The 22,360-nt window shown below is 37.8% G+C and overlaps 1 protein-coding gene across 1 annotated transcript; it reads right to left on the reverse strand.

Moving 5' to 3' along the window:
• Window positions 1-7,372: 7,372 nt before the first annotated feature.
• On the reverse strand, window positions 7,373-9,884 carry LOC140232226 (lactadherin-like). Its single transcript, XM_072312363.1, has 4 exons — window positions 9,877-9,884; window positions 8,825-9,045; window positions 8,255-8,404; window positions 7,373-7,516 (listed from the first exon to the last, which is right to left on the reverse strand). The coding sequence occupies exons 2-4, from the start codon at window positions 8,957-8,959 to the stop codon at window positions 7,373-7,375; spliced, it is 429 nt and encodes a 142-aa protein (XP_072168464.1). The 5' UTR covers window positions 8,960-9,045; window positions 9,877-9,884.
• Window positions 9,885-22,360: the final 12,476 nt, after the last annotated feature.

Here is a 22,360-nt window from a genome sequence, read left to right on the forward strand (position 1 = left end):
TGATCATCTGGTCATTCACGTTCATTCTTCGTTTGAACAGGATTGATGAATCCCATACTGTTGAGTTAAGCTAAATGCATTATGTCGCTCTGAATATACGAGTACCAATGTGCCCATGAGCTAACTCCGAACTGGCATAATGATTATATACGAACGTGCATGTTACTGTGCTGATGGTAACGATGGTGAATGACTGTGTGCGTGTTTGTGGATACAACGACCACCGAGTCTCATTTGTTGATCATCTCCCCCGGAAAGATAGATCGGCTTTTTTTTTTCTTTTTTTTTTCTTTTTTTTTTTGCCAGTATGCGCCCTTATGGTTTATCGACATCATTTATTTATTGCATAGGCAAATGTTTTTGTTTATGATGTAATACCTGATTTATCTTGTGTTATGTCTTGTTGGGAAAAAAAAGAAAAATGAAAATAAATGAATTGAATTGAATTGAATTTATGATTTACAAGCACAACGAACTATGAGATAAGTGCAATGTTTCCTACACAGAAATTATACAAATTTAGAGTATATCTAGAGTATTTTTCAAGTCCTCGGTCTGTTGTTGGTATAAATCGTTTAAGGCCGTCACTATGTATCTTGATTAGAATTGTAAGATTTAATAACCAAAAAATGACAAGAATTCCATGTTTTGTAAGCTGAAATGCAAAAATTTATCAAAATTGATTACATTTAAATCATCCTCAAAAGACCCCTTTTAAGTGCTTGAAAAGCATATCATGTGGACTTTTTGTGAAGTCCCTACCGGGATGGAGTTGGGGTTAAACACTTTTTCAGAGATTAGGGGAGCAATTTTCGCGCTTGCCCCGGGCGCCGTTTTCCCTAGATACGCATAGTAAGAACAATTCAATACATGTATATAGACACGAAGATGATCAGAGACTTTTCTTCATGGCTGATGCATGTGTCAAACCGAACTATTAAAGGTGAAGGATTGATTGTTTTTACGTTTGAAAATATACCCCTCCCAGAGTGAGACCCTATCCCGCTTGGTTGCTTAACTCCCTCAGAAAGGTCCACTATTTCCAATTTTGAATCCCCCCCCCCTAAAAATCCTAGTTACGGGCCTGTCTACGAAATCTAGCGCGTAATACCGAATGTCATTAGTATACGCAAAAATGTGCGTGTCCGGAATTACCATGGTGTCCGGTAATACCATACCTGTTGATGACGAGGCTTCGGCCGAAACAGACTGTCCAGCTAAGTCACTAATAAAGCAACGCCTTCCATTCTACTATATATTGTACTATATATATATATATATATATATATATATATATATATATATATATAGCAATAATAAAGTCACAACAGAGGAATGCAGGGAATGCATTAATAGCCAATCTTGATTTAATGAATAATCCGAATTTTCGAGGATCCTTCCTCTTCTTCAGGGATGACAGTGCGAATATTCACGATGATTATTAAGAGTGAGGTGTTACTATCGTGAATATCGTGAATATCGTGAATATTCATCGTGAATATTCATTCATCGTGAATATTCGCACTGTCATCCCTGAAGAAGAGGAAGGATCCTCGAAAATTCGGATTATTCATTAAATCAAGATTGGCTATTAATGCATTCCCTGCATTCCTCTGTTGTGACTTTATTATTGCTATTTCTAGTACTGCCAATACGCGGAACAACTACAATATATATATATATATATATATATATATATATATATATATATATATATATGACATGAAAAAGGAAGGACTAAACGGTGCGTAGCTTTCACATTGTTATTCCTCCCACTGTTCCTCTTTTCCGGAAAAGTGCAAAAGTTGAGAAGTTGGTTTTTGCCGGGAATCGAACCCGGGTCTTTGGCATGTATATATATTTATATCATAGTAGTGAAAGAAATTAGTCTTTAATATCTCGCACTATATATATATATATATATATATATATATATATATATATATATATATAAATGCATTGTATGCTGAGAAAGAGCTTGGATTAAATGGCAGAGATGATAATAAAGGTAAACATGATGCATGTAAGACAAAACTAATGATACTTAATGCTATATCTCATTAATTTCCTTTATTTTCAGAACTATTCAATAATCATTCCGTCTGCCAAATTCGACGTTTACAAGCTTCAGGAATATAAACCATCCTTGCAGTTCCTCCTCCGATAACAAACTTTTATTTTGACAAGAAAGCGCAAAATAATGAAACGTCTCATTGATACTTTTATGCACAATTATTTTCGAACTTCGAATTGAAATAATTTTTTATGAAATATTTCGTGAAATCCGCTTCTTTCTCTTCTTCTCATCCTCCTCCTCTTCATCCTCGTCTTTTTCTTCTTCTCCTTCTCGTGTGCACAGTGTGCCTAGTTCAATCTGTAGTTTATATTGTAACGGCGACTTATATTTTGTCGAAGATGGGCAGAATATAATTCCGATTCTGTAAATGTCCCAAAATAAAGTCCCGCTATATGTTGAAGAGTATTGTCGAAGGATGCCGAGGGTCACGGAGAAATTACAGTCATCAGGCAAAAATCATGGTTAAAGAAGTTTATTATGAAGAATCACTCGAACACATTTACAGGGATGGATTTTGAGAATGTCCCGCCAGGCATGAGAGGTGCGATGCGGTGAAGGACTTAGACTAACTAATACAAAAAGCTAACATGACGGCAGACCGTTTCTGGACTGGTTGACTCTTTATCTCTTTCGTTGGTTACTCTCTCGCTGTTCAAACACGGGTTTCACTCTAGCTGACACACTCTTCACTCCATCTCCCAAGCAAGTGAACTTTGAGATAAGCATAGAGTCTGGCTTATATACCGCTTTCAAACAAGCTCCTCTTGTTCGAGAGAGATAGAGAAGACCAGTCATGAAGGTCACGAGAAAGACGTTTATCGCGCTGCGGAGTATATAGGAGAAGGACGTCTTTGAGCACTGGAGCTCAAAGTCATATCAAGGAGAGGATACAATGACAGGAGAAAGTCAAGATAAGAAGCAAGCACAAAGGGCTGAAGGACAGTGAAAGTCAGGAGGAAAGGGAGCAAGCTGAAAAGGCTGAAGGACAGTGAAGGGTAAGGGCAAGGACTCTGAAAGTCAGGACAAGGTTGAACTGAGGAGAGCAAGGCAAGAGTTCTGAAAGGCAAGGCAAAGTCAAAGTGAGAAGGGACAAAGCGAAATTACTGAAGTGAGAGCAAGGTCAAAGCGAGGGAAGGACAGAATGACATGTGAAGGTCAGAAGAACAAGGTTAGTGAGCACAAGGTCAAAGTGATGAGAGTATAGAATAGACTTGTGAAGGTCAGAAGAACAAAGAAGATGGGCAAAGAGAGAATTCCGCTGTATGCAAAGCAATTGAGATTGAGCTAGCTAAACTAGTAATTTGCAATAGCGTTGGCGAGACATCCTTTACATAAATTTGTACAATAATCATGAAAGCAATGAAAATCATGTAATGCTGTATACATAATGTTACATCAAACATCTTAACCAAAATGCGTGACAATATCTATAGCCACTTACTGGGCGAAACACGGGGAAGGGGGAGGGAGTATCGGCATCTTTTGCCCGTTGATACCATCTTCAACCATAGTATCGTAAACAGTATCAGAACACTATACATACGTGTATGAATGGCTCCATACTATCTTTTTTTTTTTTTAATTGGGCTTATTTTTAGTTTTTCATTCTCCATATTTCTACTTTCCCGAAACTAGATATAAGTTATAGAATATAAGAAAATGCATTAAAATGATCGCTTCTCTCTTTATGTAGTATTTCAAGACAGTTATCTTGAATCTTTAATGGGTCACAATTTGCGTTATAGTGTCGAGTCATGCAATATGTCTTTCCTTCTCCAACTTTCGCGAAAGTTACAATATAAAAACGTAAATAAACTTAAATCAATTATTCAGGAAAACATACAAAGCTTACAGCTCATTGATAACAACTTTATCTGTTTAGGGTTGTATTTTCGGTTTAGGAACATTTAATTGTATTGACAAATTTTACCATGTACTTAGTATAGTTACAAAGTTATTTCTTGTAAGATTTGTTCTTAGGTTGATATAGGTTTTCCCGCCCAATTTCATCAGATTTGCATTTGATTTAATGATGCAAGCATTCATTTTCAAGCGAATTCGAATGATCATCGAGATCAACATTCAAAAAGCTAAGTAGTTTATTCAATTTAATTTCATCAGCATTCGAATTCATGATTTTGTCACATAAACGTGTAAACAGCGCGTTCAAATTAAAAATGCACGTGAAACGCATTCAAATTCGCACCAGCACAGATGCGATGAACATTAAGGAATTCAAATTAACGAATAGGCAAACATTTGCAGCATCTGGGCAGTGTTTTTCGTTGCTGCTCATGTTCTTTGTATTTTCTCCATCTGTTTGAATAATGGTACAACCACTTTCCGACGTAGACATGCCAACGCGTCAACAGATCGACGGCTGAAGATACTGAGAGACTGAACATCGAAATTATGAGTAAATATGAAAAAGAAAGAATATTTAGGGCAATGTATCTCACGCACAATTCACACCTTTAACGTGATTGCAAACAAAATCTGTAAAACGACTATAATCACACTTGACATATCGAGGTTCTCATGGTGATCTCTCGTTATGTTAGCAAAGTCGGAGTTCAACCATTCTGTAAAATAATGTGATATCCATTTTGATGTGGAAATAAAGTGAAACTAGAGTGAATCCAGCTGGCGCGAAATTGAATGCCAACTTTGAGCCGTTAAATTGAATGAATTTCTCTCTGAATTGAATGAAATAAAATCTAAAAGGAATGATATGAAATGAAATTGAATACTCAAAGAATTAAAATGAACAGTGAAAGTAGAGCAGTGACAAAAATCCCTTGAATTTGAACGCCTTGTCATTACTTCGAATGCAAATCTGATGAAATTGGGCGGGAAACCTATAACAAAATCTTTCATTTGATTGAATTGCACAATATTAATGCCTACAGTTCTTCTGTTTCTTTAACACCGGAATGTTATTTATATGCGCTGTAAAAGGAATAACAGGAAAATTTGAAAAATAGCTATTATGCAGCCTACTATTACACCCGAAGAATATCTTCAGAATTTCTAACGTGCACCTGTTACCATCTAACACTGTTGAATTACACGGAATTCAATTAATTTTTGCACAATTTTACAACATTTACTTATTGCAACGTTGTTGCTCAAATAGCATGTTGTCACATATAGCAAGCACATAATAACACAGTATAATACTAAACGCTTGTAAAAATTTGCATTACTCATTTACTGCACAAAATTTGATAGATAAGGAATTTGCATTGCCCATTGCAAAACGTTATGTTTACTGTTCATGATATGCCTGACCGCAAGTTCAATTCAATCTAACTCAATTCATTCATTATTCAGTAATAAAAATCGTTTGGATATACAGTATAAAACGTTTACAAAATCTATCAGGTACTTAGCAAAAGCCACAGAGGCTTGTTGAAATAGAATGTTACCCTAAAATATCATACACATATTGCAATTTAAACATCAAAATACTAAATAATAAAACTTACAGACAATATTAAAAAAAAAGCACAAAGAGAATGATACACATACTGAAACAGGCACGAAACTGAAATTGATGAAAGTTACCGATTATATCCGTAGTTTAAAGATAGAAAAGAAATTATTTTTTTGTGTGCGTCCGAAAGTGTGTCCCTGATATATACTCCTCTGTAGCTATAAACAGCTCAATCTGGCCTATACCATGATAAAGGGGACTTCTTCAGACGAATAGAATGACAGAAATTCCATTCAAAATAGACATAGAATAAGAATGTTACGAATTTCACATGACAATATTTCCCAAACATGCCGCTATCAATACCGCACAAGCAAACTGCAAGATTTCATCTGACAGTTCTCCCGTTGGATTTTATACACAAAGACATGAGATAATGCTTTTGGTCGATGATTTATCAAATGCGACCTCTTTCCCTCAAAAAAAAAAAAATAAAGCTATTGCAAAATTGCAATAATCTGATTTGAGGGACACAATAACTGATCTACTACCATGATTCATTTTCATTCTTTGAGGATTCAATTTCGTCTCATGTGACTCCTTTTAGATTCTATTTCATTCAATTTAGAGAGAAGTTAATTCAATTTAACAACTCACAGTTGCCATTCAAGTTTGTTTCAGCTGGATAGACGTCCAATTTCTTCCCAAGTACCAATTTCTATTTCATTGATAGAAACATAATTTCGCACTTTGAACGTTTTACTTCAATTCAAATAGACAAATTCAAGCGCGTTTCTAAGGATCCCTTTCCCTATGATATATTGCATTATATAATTTCATTCTCACTTCAAAGGTTTAATTCATTGAATCAGTTAATTTGATTGTACTGTATATATTTCTTTCCTGTCTACCTTTATTCCACTTTCAGTCTACCCCCTAACAATGCCTAACAGTAGGCCTATGGACAGAATGGATGTAACATTTAGGGAATGGCCATATCTTTTGATATTACATGAGTATACTTTGAAGAAACACGCTATCTGATCTAAATAGTATATGGCTATTTATTCCACATTTTCTTTTAAAAAATAGTTAAACACAAACAGTGATGGTATACTTAATGTTAATGGTCAACGATAAGAAGGTAAAACACAAAATAGCTTAGCAAGTGCACATAATAATCACGTTTCCTTCATTTATCTCGTTAAGGTCTACATGAAAATCATTAAGGATTTTTTTTCTTTCTTTTTGGGGGAGGAGGAGGGTGGGAAGAGATAATGATAAACAAAAGTAAGTAGAAACTTTAAGCTATATCAATTATGTGAACTATGTATTTTTTGTTGTTGTTTTCGAGTGATGCGGAGTGGCTGGGAGAAAGAAAAGAGATTATATACATGATATAACCAAGAATGTAAAAATACGTAAATAAAAAAAATAGTTATGTATCAAATCAATTATGTATAAAGTCAAGATAACAATAGAAACAGGCTAAATGACGTTAACTGCGAAATGCCAGAAGTGAAATTGATATCCTGTATATCATAGTAAAATAGTAAAATTTTATATTCATAAAAATTATGCTCTAATTATCTAAAACAAAGAAGAAGACCGCTGTGTGCATACTAAAGAGTCCACATTCCCCCGGAGAGCAAAGTTATTCCAACTCTGGTAAAAATGTGTACAGCCACGGTGGCTAAGTCAATGATTCGTTTATCATTTTGTCTTTGTCAATGCTGTTAACTAGATTAAAAGCGATTACATATATCGGTCTATTTAGTTAAAAAACAAAAACAAAAACGAACGTATCGAAACGAATGAATTAAACACAAGTAATTAAGTGAGTGATATCTAAGAATCCCTCAAATAACGTGGCCCAGAATTTCAACCCTCATCGCTGCATGATTCATGAACGTGAGTGGGTGGAACCTGACGTAACGCGCCCTCACTGGGTTAGGTAGTAACGAAGTCACTTGAGTATCTCTGTCATAATTAGCTGGGTACACCTAAATGGGATGATATCAATGTCACACGCAAAAAAAACCCAGAATTTTGCTGAACGTGAACATTTGATATTGAAAAATTGTTGTCATCGGTGTTTGAGGAAATCACAATGATACAACATGTTTACAAAGTCAGCTATGAAACTTATTTTCACTTCAGTAAAGGCTTACTTATAAATCATTTCATATTCAATTAAGTAAAAGTGAATTAAATGAAGTAAAAAGCAAATTTGAGAAAACTCGTCGTATCATAGTTAATTATCTTTCACGTAATTCACGCATGATAGGTGTAAAACAGCAATATGCATCAATAATGTGCAAGTCGGAAACATTAAAGGCATAATTGACCATTTGCAGATGAAACAAAAACCCAGCATTGGTGCTTCAAAATAATTCTAAACTGTGAGTTAGGGATAGAAACAGCCAATGTAAAAATCCGAATCAGTATACTAGATAGTCGATTTTAAGTATTGTTAAGTATACAAAATGTGAACAATAGTTATAATAAAAAATGTTTCCAGTCTAAACCGTCTACAGTAATTTGTTGTGGTTTAATGAGAAAAATAGTGATATCTCCTTATATTTTAGGTTTTACTGCAAAAAAAAAAAATATATATATATATATTTATATATGGTAGGATGTTTTGTGATACAACTGACCTGCACATGTGCATCAAAAGTGATATCTTAAACATTTTAAAAATCACTGCTCCCAAAGGTAAACAAGACCTTTGACTTTACCTTGGGGTCGTCGGATAGTGGGTCGATTGCAAAAACCCAGTCGGTATCATCGAGGGAAGTGGAGATGTGCATAGACCTCGCCCATTGGTCACCGTTTTTTCTGCCTTGGGTAATAACACCTGTGACCATGAACACTGCCCCGAGATCAATCTACAATACCATCATTTGCAATAACAACAACAACAAGAAAAATACAAACACATGAGAGTATAACTCTGGTGAACAATGATGAGAAAGGACTTTGGTATTGACTAAAAGTTTCGTTCTTTACCAAACCCCTTTTCCATGATATCGGAAGGATTTTTCATTGATTCAAATTTCAAATTTGCACAATTTTGAAATCGTGTTTTTTGTCTTGGACACAGAAATAGAAAGTGAATGGCATAATGAATAGGAAAAAATGCATCAGCATATATAATACACATATAAACTTACACATAATGACACTAAAAGCCATCGGCCCCGTGAATAGGCAACGATAACAGAGTCATATAAACTTGTAAACCCTATACACGAAAGAGAACTCATTTTCACTTCTCGTAAAGAGTATAGGAATGAACCAATCCTTACTTTCAACCACTTGTTTTGATCACTAAGTTGTGGTAACCATGCTGCGGAGTTGCCTCCCGAATTAGGCTGTTGGTCTAGCCTGGCAAACCACGCCCGGTGATAGTCATCGTTAGCATACGAGGACGAGGACGACATGCTGGAATCGGGAATGCGGCCATCTTCGACCCCAAGAGGGACACCTCGATCGAGTGGACAGAGATCGCTAGCGTGATCAATGTCGGCTAATATATCAAAATCATAGTGACAAAATAATGCTTGTTTATCACTTCTACAAGATATGTGTTTCAAATGCCGACAGTATTATATCTTTATTTTGCGAATGGCCTATACAAAATTGAACATACGCTTTCAGTTTAGAATGCATACCCACACTTACACACATACCACAGATAGACCGACACACAGAAACTCACTTTGACAAGCACATCTATACATACTATGTGAATATGGATGTGTTTGAACTATCGTGTGTGTTCCGCAGTATAGAAATGCTGTACAAAATCAAATGAAGATGAAGTCAACTGTATTTCAAATCTTCTCTCCTCATATAAGGCAGTTGCTGTATGATTGTTTGCAAGTGCAGTAGATTATGTGTATGATGTGTGTGTGTGTGTGTGTGTCCGGCTATCTCTTTCTGTTTACCCCCATTTTCTATACAAATGAGATTACGCCCTATATGATAAGCGAACCATCTCTCGTACCTTTCAGGATATTTACATCATGTAGTTATGTCATAAATTAATATCATTACTACATGTATTTGTGCCTTCTCATTACATTTAGTATAAAGGGGACGGATTTAATTGCATATGCACAGGCAAATCACCGCAGGGACTGCCAAACTCGAAGAAGTGTGTGTGTGTGTGTGTGTGTGTGTGTGTGTGTGTGTGTTGTTTTTTTTTATCCATACGCACAGTCCTTGCAATATATAAACATAATTATCATACATGTACATACATACATACATACATATACACAGATATATGCTACTTTGTGTGTATGTGTGTGTGTGTGTGTGTGTGTGTGTGTCTTAAAAGTATATTTATATCTACCAATATTATCTTGCAAAGGTCCATAGCCAATCAGCTCCAGTCTGAGACTCATGTAACCGCGGTAAGTATTTGGATGGAGTCGAATATATCGCGCTGTCATGGCCCTCCTGAAGTAGTGTCTCACTTGACTCGTCCAGTCATAATTAGCCGGGAATACCTTCGAAGCAAAGAATATTATGGAGACCACTGTTAAAAACAAACTAAATACTCCAGCATGTAAGTATTGTGTATGTTCCTCTGTCGACTGCATACATTGAGGCAAATTTATAAAATTCAGCAGTTCACACGAACGTAAATAGTGATACACTCAGAAACATCAGTATCATCATCTCACATTCGTGATAACTTCCCATTTTCGACAGGTACACCGAATTACAATAAATTTGGTTTCAAAGTCATTTCCTTTCATTGCTTTTAAGGGGGCACATGTAATGACATGCCTTTGTCGTGAATTTGATCGTTAACTGAAAGCGATGAATTACATATTTGTCTAGCAGTTTCTCCAAACCATCCTAATGGTTGAGGTTTTCCTAGTATTTTTTATAAAAAAAAAAAGCATTGTGATTATCAGAATGGGCATTCAACTATGCACCAGTACTTGGCAATGTTCCAGTGAGGAAGTGCCAACAAAAAACTTTGTAAATATGAGATGTGCTTGCTTTGCATTGCGAGATTATTCCATTAGAACACAAGAACCCCTCGCAGATATACCGTTCCTCTGTTCCAGGAAAATTTTCCATGGCCATATTGGTTGTAACACGTTTTTGTGGTAACAATTTTTTTTTTTCAATAAGCTATGCTTTAATTTATGTTATCACAAGTTCTTTTAATTCTATATTTCCATATTTTCGGATGTCCAGTTCAGATTTTCAATATAATGCGTTATAGTCCCCTTCCCCCCCCCCCCCCCCAGTTTGACTATATTGTTACGCGCAGTTAAGTATGTCTATAGAAACTACGCAATATAGATTTACAATTTTCATTATTACTTCTATTTAAAGCACTGAAAACGAAAGCTTCCGTTTGGTGAAAATTTTCAGGGTAAATCGATGATCACAGCCTAACGTTGTTTCCTGATACCTGTGGTATATTAAAATGGCCATTGACTACGATAAAGGTAGAACATTCTTTTCATCATATTTTTTCAGAGTAATGGTAAAACAGGACAATATCTATAATACATGAGATATGAATTTACATGCTCATGGATTTTTTTTCTTTCTTTTTTACTCTAAATAAGTTTTTCTTCGTGATGATATTCTTCTGGACACATTGAGCCTCTGGTTATATTACTTTCTATTTTATGTCACATGCCTATAACCATCGCCGCCATGAACACGCTGCATGGTTCAAAGGCATCAAACTCACCTTGACGCCGCCTGTGAAAGGATCCATATATTCTGTCCAATCTACGTTGTCCACGCTGGACGACACTTTATATGACGTCACATATTGGTTTCCTGTCGCTCTGCCCTGCGTGATGATACCTGACACCAGGTAGTTCGAATCCAGCTGAACCTGTAACCACTGATTTGTGTTTAGGACTCCGGTACTCCACGAGGTGGGTCCGTTGAGACGAGCGTGTTCGGTGCAAAGGCCGACATCGTAACAGGATGAAGCGGTGATGCTGGAGTCTGGAATGGCGCCACTTTCGAGACCAAGAGGGCTTCCTGGAGACATGCTTGGACTCGCTAAGAAAAAAGAAATGGATCAACTAACAAATTACATTGCGTGTACTTAATTCTGTTCATCAAAGAATATAACGGTCCAAAAATATGTATGTATGGATAGATTAGTATAAATGTATGTACACACATATACACATCATTATGTTCTTAATAAATAGGCCCTAAGTATGTGTTTGTATGTTTGTTTGTTCATGTGTGTGTGTGGGGGGGGGGTATGGTTGTCCTTTACTTAGTCTTTCCTCAAAACCATTACACCCAAAAGTATACATCGTAAATGCAGGTGGTGAACTATCTCACCTGAACAACACACGATGCCAATAGAGGCATCTACGCCATCATCTGTCTCTTCGTCCATCCAACAATCAGTGATATTGGTGGCATTCGTGGGGCAGCTGACCACACCCACTTTTGTGTACGAATCCTGTGGCGACTCGCCGTAGAAGTTCCCATTAACTGCTCCGTAAGCTCCCTGGAATCCGAGGTACTGGCAGACCAGACGAGATGCATTTGCTGTCCACCCATTGTGGTGTATAAATCTAAATGTGTTGGCACTGAAACGAGGGGCAAAGACGATTCTCCCTTCGCTGCTGTTTCCTCCAAGGATTCTGACAGTTTCGATGAAAGCCGCTAAAATTGGATGATCAAGAAGCCCAACAAAATCCTTCAAATTGAAGTAGTAACTTAACAAAGAAATAAAAACAGAAGCAACATCACCAACCCTGTCGGTTACCGATGCGAATGAACAATGTCAATGCCATGTCAACAATAAAGTAATGAAGCGTAGAATACATTACCCATCTCTTTGCAACACACTTTTAGGATGATTTAAAACAAAACTCATTCTAGTAAATTGTTCTATCAATGAAATCTACCTCAGTTAACGTCATTTTGAAAAAAAAAAAGGAAAGGCAACAAGAAAACAATTGTAACAAATACAAAGACTCCCTGTATCAAACATAAATTCTGTTTCTCACCTTTTTCACACCGTGTGCCTTGCCAACCATCGAGACACGTGCAATTGAAACCATCGTCGGTTTCCGTACACGGTGACTGGTGAAGACACGGGTCAGACAGACAAGCTGTTTCCAGAAGAGATACGCGGGTGCAGTGGATAAAATGTGTAAACATTATGTTAGTCCTTTGATTTGCGAGGGTTACTTAAATTTTCTCAACTTTATGTACTGGATATTGTCATTGAGATTTTTTATATATATTTTCCTGCCATTTCACTTTACCAACAACAATTGATTAGAGTAATCAAAATGCATGTTAGTCTTCTTCCATCGATAATGACATTGAATGATAACATTATCCTAAAACCCCTTTCTGCTGTGTGCGCGTTCAACTCAACCAGTTTGTCATGATATCATAGAGTTGTTTGTTGAGAAAAATAAAACCTGGGATTTTGGATTCATTTATTATGTTGTGCATACATTATCTTCAATATATATATATATATATATATATATATATATATATATGTGTGTGTGTGTGTGTGTGTGTGTGTGTGTGTGTGTGTGTGTGTGTGTGTGTTGTATACTGATTATGTCTATGTTTATGTCATTTGAAAGATATCATTTATCTTTCTTGTGAAATTAAGTTATTCTAGTAATCTTTTCCACATTAGCAACTTCTGGAATAGTACAAGCAGACGTATAATTACGACTTCATATTGATCATCATGTCATTTGACTATAATTGGGGATAAAAATGTACAGATAACAGTTTGGCAATCAAGATTGTACCAAACCACAAAATCTAGCATTGTATCAGACTCTTATAGTTATCTTATGATGTATTTATTCTATTTGAGATGTAAGGACGTACCTGGTTTTGTGCAGATGTATCTCTTCAGGTTTTCAGGGAATTTTACTCCTGGTGGCAGCTGTGGTAATGTGTATGCGTCTGACTTTACGGGTTTAGGTATGTATTGAATAACGGCGCCATCATCAGACAGCACTGAAGGACATGATGCTTGAGTGAACTGGGGGCAGACTTCGGGATCGTATGGTGCTGCAAAAAGTAATATAAGCGAGACATTTTCACCACTTTTCAAAATACCATAAAGGCAATTAAAATCAATCCATATAAAGGTCATTACCAAACTGTCTTTTGTTTAGCTTTAAACCTTGACAAACAATATTCTATAAGCACCAGTCCTGATTAGTACTACCTAATAAAGTGCCACAAAGAGTCGTATCGAAGACTTTCACCATAACAGGAATTATGAACAAGATTTATCGGTTATTATTTGTAGCGAAAGTCCATTAAAGCTGTGATATTTTTTTTTTCTAATTACAGCAGCAACCGCTGAATGTTTGACTGAAGATGATGTGTTTAGTGAAGGTGGAAATGATGGGATGGACTGTAACAGCAGAGGATCGGAACTGCGGTAAGCCAAAAGCACAAAACTAAAAATTATAAGAGAAAAAAAAAATGTGAAAGGCGTTTCAATATGTCATTTTACAGAAAGTGGTTCCCCGCAAAAGAAGGCAAAGGAAAGGCACACAGCAGAAAGTTAAACACGGTGCGGCTTAATTTCAGCATAGATCACAGACAAGAACATCCACTCAAAACCCAAAATTAATGATTTTGATACATGCCAAGGAGTTCACTGTTCATACTGATCCTTTAAATTGCAGACTAGAGACGGACTAGAGAACACCTACGTTATAACAGTCACCTGGCTTTCACGATATATTCAAGTATTTATCATGATGCCATTACTTTCCGGTGCTCCCTATCAATGGTGTGTTGTCAACTAATTGTAGCTGTCCCTTTTATGTTCTTCGCCACAATGCATTACTTAGTAGTCTTTTCCTATGGAAGGTTCCCTGCGCACACACACGCACACAGAGAGAGAGAGAGAGAGAGAGAGAGAAGACTATACCTTATGCTTGCAGGACTAGTGGATGAAGATTAAGTACCGGTATGTATAGTGTTCTGCATGGCCCTCAGCAGCCTAGCTTTTTTAGCTAGCCTACGGTTATAGCTCGTTATTCCGATGGTCTTCCTCATGTCCAAAGTTCGTTAATCCGAAAATGATATAAATTTCGTTATACTGAAGGTTCCTAGATCCGAAAAACGTAATTCAGAAGGTTAGTTAATCCGAAAACGGAATAAGCTTGCTTACATTGTTTAGATTGATAACCTTATTTCATTTTCGGATTAACTAACCTTCGAAATAATGAAACTTATTTCATTTTCGGAAAAAGGCACCTTCGGAATAACGCCACAATCAATGTTCGGATTAGCGAATCGTATTTCCTCTTCGGATAAGCGAACAGCATAGGGAAATTGTGTGTTTCGAAGTGACGAACCTTCGGCATAACGAGCTCTATTTCACCTTCGGATTAACGAACCTTGATCAGAATAGCAAACATCACCGTGGCCTAAGGCACGTGGCCGACCCTGAAGCCAGCGTGAGAATAATGCTACAGTCACACACGGCCGGGTCACAAAACGGATTTGATCCGGGTGAAAATGAGCCTGATTAGTCCCCGCGGAATGGCGGGTAATTTATGCTACAGTTACACACGGCCGGATTTCGAACCGGGTCCGTAGGAAATTAAAACCGTATCGACCCGGTTCTAGCCGCATTGACCCGTGACGAACCGTATAAAAATCCGCTTTTAATCCTTCACTGAATCTTTACGACCCCTATCGACCCGTGTCAACCCGCTTCGACCCGTACCGACCCAGATGTAAACCTTGTCATCATTCGTTGCATGAAGGCAATGCGGTATACGGCAAGGGTCCATACGGTTTTACGCTGCGGGTTGCAGCGGGTCGATGCGACTCAATGCGGTTCAAACCTGGTCAATTCGGATATCAATACGGAATTGAGATCCATGAGTAAATTTTGAACATGACCAAAAATTTTCACCGTCGCGACCGTATCGTAGCCTCCGGAATACATCAGGAACTGACACGGGTTACAATGCGGGTCAATGCGGGTCTCTACGGCTAGAACCGGGTCGATACGGTTTAAATTCCTTACGGACCCGGTTCGAAATGCGGTCGTGACTGTGTGACTGTAACGTCCAGAAGTAAACCAACAGATATTAACCAGGATGAGACCGACTCTAGTTAATTGGATTGCCAATGGCCCTGGAACAGACCTTGGGAGAGGCCTTGTGCGTGTAACTGGGGTCTCGACGGGAGTACTGCTGAATTTTAGAGAGAAAACATCTTTAGATATGGAATATGAATATGGAGAAAGATAACATAGGCGTTCAATCACTTTCCTTGAACCTTTTCGACCTCTTCGCCTTGTTTCGCCCATAGGCATGATGGGGGCCATCTGAACCAACAGATATTAACCAGGATGAGACCGACTCTAGTTAATAGGATTGCCAATGGCCTTGGGACAGGCCTTGTGTGTGTAACTGGGGTCTCGATGGGAGAACTGCTGAATTTAGGGAGAAAACATCTTTAGATACGGAATATGAATACTGAGAAAGATAACATTGGCGTTCAGTCACTTCAGAACCTTTTCGACCTTTTCTCCTTGTTTCACCCATGGGCATGATGGGGGCCGTCTGAACCGTTAATTGAACAACGTTGCGTCAACTACATGTATTAGTCCTCCGAATTCTCCTGCCAACCTTGATGACATATCTGTTCGTGCATTCTAAGTGAAATTATTTTCATGACAAAATGTAATGTAAAGCTTGGGCTCTAATAATATCGTCGAAGCGGGCACAGTGTTTTTTGTTAGAATTGTTAGAAACTTAGTTATGTTAATACAGTAATAGAAATAAACTTATTCCTGAGTCTGTATGGCTTTCAAATCACTTCTGGTATACGATTTGCCTTCAGCACATGCTTCACAAATTCATAAGATTCATATTTCTAGAATTAAGGAAAAGTGCAATACAGTTGAATACTCGCATTAAAATTCCTCCTGCATTAGGTGCTAATTTTCATAGTTCATGCTAATTACGGTTTATATTTTGATAGATTTGGTTCCCGAATAGAATGGCCCCAATACTGTACCCCAAAACTGCCAAAACTGTACACAACCGATGTGAAACAACCTATATCTGGATAAGGATATATATAAGGATGAGATTGATACAGAAACTTCATTCGATTTTTTTTTTCTTGTTTTCATTTCCCCGTGGACTAAGGAAGATTTCCTTCACTTCAATAGGAGGTTTAGATTCAAATTCAGACAAAACGTCTACTCTGAAAGGCCAATTTTCATAAAACCTGCAAATTCTTTTATATAGACACAGACTGTCAGTTTGGATAAAAATGCCCGCTTGCCAATAGAAATCTCTTTTGAGCTAAGCTACATGTTGGTAACCCCTCCCTTCAATTCAACAAGTGAACCATGGGTCGTTTTCAGGCGGCGCTGCTTATCTCAGATTCCTTCCCCTTTTTTGGCAGTCTGAAGCGATTTTAATCATCTGATAGATGCTGTGAAAAATAACAAGTAATCTGTTTTAGCATTGCTGTTAAAATTGCAATAATAATAGATGACAGGAAAAAATGGTGACGCAGATACTGGTGTTATAAGGTTCATGTTTTCTCGACAAATGATAAAGGCGACCATCAGAGCAATATCGAGATCACTTTACTCATCGAGACCGTGTGTAACGAGAGCAATGGTCATGTCCCAGTGATTATGATGAATTGGTCTTATGTACAATAATTATGTCGGCATGTCGGTGTGCGCACTTTGTACACCAATATTAGCAGTTTCCATTCTTGCACACAAAGGAATGATAGATGTCTGGTGCTGAATAGGCTGCACGCACTCCACAATAACACCTAAACAAAAGGAACAAATTTCCGTATCTCGCTCGTGTAATACTGTTATGCGTCACTTCTTTTGTAGGAGTACATTCACGTACTATTTCGAATTATTTAGTCGGTTTTCTGGTCATCAAGGCTGTGGACGAGCTGGCCTGTATAGTTTTATGACAAGACTCGGCTTGCATATGGCAAGTTGACCAATTCGGTTTGTTTGTTTGTTTGTTGTTGTTGTTGTTGTTTTATGATATATAGCAATGAATTACGTCATGCTGTAATGGGATCAGAACTGATTTCTTTCTATCTCTTTTACATGAATTTATCTTCTTTCGTTATCTAGAAAAGAAAACATAACTTAATGAAAGAAAAGAACAAAACAATATAAAGGCACACAAATTATACGTACCTGAAGGCTGCCAGAGAAGAAACAAGAACCAAGTGGCGACTAAAATTCCCTGGAATGAATAATGAAAACAGAGAAATCGAAATTTACTACAACAAATGCGACAAAAATTAAGACCATAGCAAAGGCGGATCTAGGAATTCTGTAAAGAGGGGTCGCCTTCACAAAATTAAAGCGGGGGCGCACGCACCCCTCCCCCATATTTATTTCCATTTATTTCTTTTGTTTTAACATAAATAAAGGGGGAAGCGCGCCCGGTGCGCTTCCCCTTGGATCCGCCACTGCATAAGATATTTTCGATCTATTTATTCCTTACAAGTAAAATATGAACGACAAGGTAGTGGTTTGTCTGAGAATATGCTGCTTGTCATCATCATGTCTTTAAGTTGGTGTCTGTGAATGTGTCCCGAGCATTTCGGGTCAATGGGCCGTATGCATAAGAGGTAGCAATTGCTTGCAAGCAATTGCTTCAAGCACAAGCACGAGCTTGTCAAGCAAAAGATAATTATAGCTCAAGCAATAATTGCTTAAATCCATATACAAAATCTTTTGTTTGTACCATGGAGCTACTTTGGTAGCTCCATGCTTGTACTTAAACCTTTGATTGTTTGCCCTGCACAAGCAATAAAATGCTTGCGATTTTAACAAGAGGGACGTCACGCCTGTGCGAGCACAAGAACAAAGGTGGGTGTGACAGCGTGTCGGCCCTATTTGAAAGGGCATGTGTGTGCGGAAAAATTTCCTGACATAGCAAAAGAGCTATAAAATGGCATTCGTAAATGCATACAGACACAGACACAGACACGCTTGCAACTGTTTACGGAAAAATAAATACGCAAAGAAATTTTGGACATGTTCGGAAAAATTGTTTGAGTTAAAGGGGCATTCCAGACGATTTTCATAATTTCACATCATGTAGTACATAAATCGACAGCTACATGTATAGATTTGTGGAATTTATTGTGGTCCTTGAGCAGAGAAACCAATAAACTGAAAATCTTAAACAAATTACACTGAACAGTGTTGATGACATCAGAGCCTCACATATTTCAGAAATGTAGCAGTATAATTCCATTACAATGCTGCTTGCTCGACAAGTTCACCTGTGAAGACTCTATGCATGCCTTCTTCTTTTGTTCTGCTTCCTTGAGCTTCAACTCGTACATTCTTATGGTGAGGCTGGCATGTCATCATCCTTGTTCATTGCAATTTGTTATAAATTTTGAAAACATTCTCATTCCTCATCCCAATCACTCTAAATTCTGAAACTCTGTATTCAGTTTAACTAATTTATAGTTGTTCAAATGTAAAAGTTTGAAAATCATCCGGAGGTCCCCTTTAAGGAAAACTGTTTGCGAATTTTCATGCAACCTTCAAGGGGCCCTGCCACACCTTTTCGGGCAAGCCTTGAGTGTGATTTACAAAGAGCAATTTTTGCTACCGGAGATCCCCGCAGATGGCCCGCACATGACAGTACCTAGAACGTATCTCGCCCGTAGACGCCCGGAGGTGCGCACGCAAATCCTATTTACCGGCAGCCATGTTTAGGCCCTGTCACACCTTTCCTGGAGATTTGCAGAATAAAAAGACAATTTCTGAGGGCGAACAAGGATTTGGGCGAGTTTTGCATGCGTCTTTCTCGCTGGACGCGTGCTACTTAAGTTCTACTTGCGGGTATTCTGTGTGACCTGCGTGTCAACCGTGTGGGGAGCTGACAACTCAGTGAAGGAATTCCTTTGAAGGAATATTTATTTGGCAGAGGTCCCAGAGAATGTCATAATCCTGGCCGCAGCCGACTCTCAACTAACCAGCAGAAAGACAGGAACTGACCCTCAGCATGCACGCGGGTTAACTGCCGCCTGCTGTGACTTGCGGCATCTACGGGTTTCTTACTGGTGTTCTGCGTGGACCTCTGCCTTTTTCCTGCACCCGTTCACTTATCCACATTTAGGAGTAACATAAACACACGTGTACCCCACCTTCCACCCACAAAACACACACCACACACATACATGCAAACACATCTTAATCAGAGTACACACGGAGACAGACATAATTATACAGTCACACAAACGAAAACAGTCATCCACGATTTCCAGGCACATGATTGAAGTCAATTCTTTCATGTAAAGTGTGTGTGTGTATGGGGGGGGGGGGTAGAGTTAAAACCCGTTTTAACGTTAAAAAATAAAAGGCATTAAGTTCCTTGCCGTTTTAATTTTGTGTGTTTGTATGTGTGCGCACGTGTGTGTGTGTGTGTGTGCCGTTGTGTGTGCATGTGTGTATCTGCTTTTTGTGTATGGAGATGGGGTACACGTGAGTTTATGTTACTCCTAAATGTGGATTAGTGTACGGGTGCAGGAAAAAGGAAATAACCAAGAAATCACAACAGAAAAACATGAAACGAATTTGAATATAAATTTGACGAAAATGATCGCTAAAAGACGAAATTGCTTTTGCTGTTGAGTATGCAGCGAGTGTGACGTACGAATTTGAATTGTAAATGACGAAAATGTGTGACAAATGATTTTGTTCGAAAATGATCGACAAAAGACGAATTTGAAAATAAGATTGGCCTATTCCAGATTTCTCTGCCACGAAATTGAACTACAAATTTATCAAACTGAATGAAAAAATTTTGAAAATGAACGGGAAAACTTATACTAAAAACATGCATATGACACGGGATCCTCATGGGTAGCATAAAAGTACAAGAACATTACAAATCAAAGTGTCAAATGGTTTGATAAACTAGTAAAAAAAAAAGAGTACAAAAAATAAACCAACGGAAAGCTGTTTTTAACGGATGAAATGTATACATATACAGTTTATATGCAAGCATGTAAACGCCTGTAGGTATAGGAGATATTGTCTCGTGCAGTGTTTCATATTCGCTATAGAGAAATCATTTCTGGATCTTTAAAAGTAAGCATTTAAGTTCAGTACTCCATTGTTATTAAGCAAGGATAGTTGATTGTATTTGGCCTAAGATGCGTTTCCTAATTGGTAATCGCTGTCAAGTCGTTTGTCATCTATACCATGCATACACAAACACCAGTTGAAAATATGTAATCTGTTATTTCGAATTGACATAAACATAGGAAACAGACGTTGGGATTAGTTTTCAACACCTTCGCCTGTCAGCGTGAACTGTTTTTTTGATGATAACAAATCGTTAACAAGCATTCTGAGACCGGTTTTAAGACCCATTGACAATCCTGAAAAATCATTATTTGTGGAAGTAAAAACCCATTGACAATCTTGATGTTATTTGTGAAACTACATCCATCGGTTCAAAATAATATCTGACGCATTTTACAGAGGCTACTGTATCACTGAATATAACGACAAAATATAACGTTTCGTAGAAATTTCACTCTTGTGTTGCTCTTAGAATCTTTGGTTCATCATCGATTGTCTATTACATGGAAGCCTATTCATAATTTTTAGATTCCCCCATTAGACTATGTTACTTTGAACAGAGATATGAACGATTCCTATCCCAGTATGGAAGGAATCGAAGAAAATCAACACGTTAACAGGTTGAATTTTAACTGATTCCCTTGATTCAACTATCCAAAATGTTACGCAGGTCAACGGGTGCTCCTTCCAACGTTATCCGATCGTGCACAGCTGTAACTCGTCACAATTTGTTTCAAAACAATTTCGTTAGCCGTTTATGGTGCAAACTTACCCTGTGGTCATAGGGATTCCTCAGTCCGTTCATCTTGTTGTTCTCAGAAGGGGTAATGAAAAACGCTGTTCCTCAACCATGCAGTTATTCCCATAACATGTCACTTTCTATGCTTTATGCACAAGATTTCCCGTGTGGACATTATCTAGCAACTCAGTTAATATTGTTTTGATAAAGCCTGTCAGTATTCTCTTTTGTACGGCGGCGCGTGCTGTCGTGCGTCCGCCAATTTATACGGCGTGTGCGGAATTCGATGTGATTAAAATTCAGTTGAAAAAAGGAATGTGTTGCGAAACAAATTGTCGCCCCGGCACAAATTGTCGCCCCCTAAAACAGGCGACAAATTATTGTGCATAGAGCTGAGGGCACAAATTGTCGCCCCTGCACAATTTGTAGTCTGGCACAAATTTGGGGGGGGGGGGGTAATATCATTCTCAAAGTCACTGAAATACTAACACATAACTTACATGGCTACATCCATGCAAACAAGCCATGTAAAAAGACACGGTTTGGTTTCAAGGAAGTGTGTATGTGGGCGCGCACATGATAATTAAGTGTCCGTTCGTGTGTGTGTGTGTGTGTGTGTTAATGGAAGAATGTGTGTTGAGGTGGCTTATTATGCATTATGAGGATTCGTTTGAGTGTTTGTTGGTGCTTGTTTATAAATACGTATGTATTTGGAGTGTGCATATGCAATTCGTTTGTGCTAAAATCAACTAACGATTGAGAAATTATTTACGGCGTGTCGAAATTATTCGCTCATGCATACGCAGACAGATGAATTGATCAAAAGTTATGTGCCATAATACAAACGTGCCATAAAAGCTTAACATTCCTAAAAGTTCGTTGACCCCTGCCTGTGGTCTCTGACCTTGTGGTGACTTTCAACTCCCCAAGGGATATCTATTATCCAAGTTTACATCTATTATCCAAGTTTGG

Source organism: Diadema setosum, chromosome 1 (assembly GCF_964275005.1).
Source record: "Diadema setosum chromosome 1, eeDiaSeto1, whole genome shotgun sequence".
NCBI classification, from domain to species: Eukaryota; Metazoa; Echinodermata; class Echinoidea; order Diadematoida; family Diadematidae; genus Diadema; species Diadema setosum.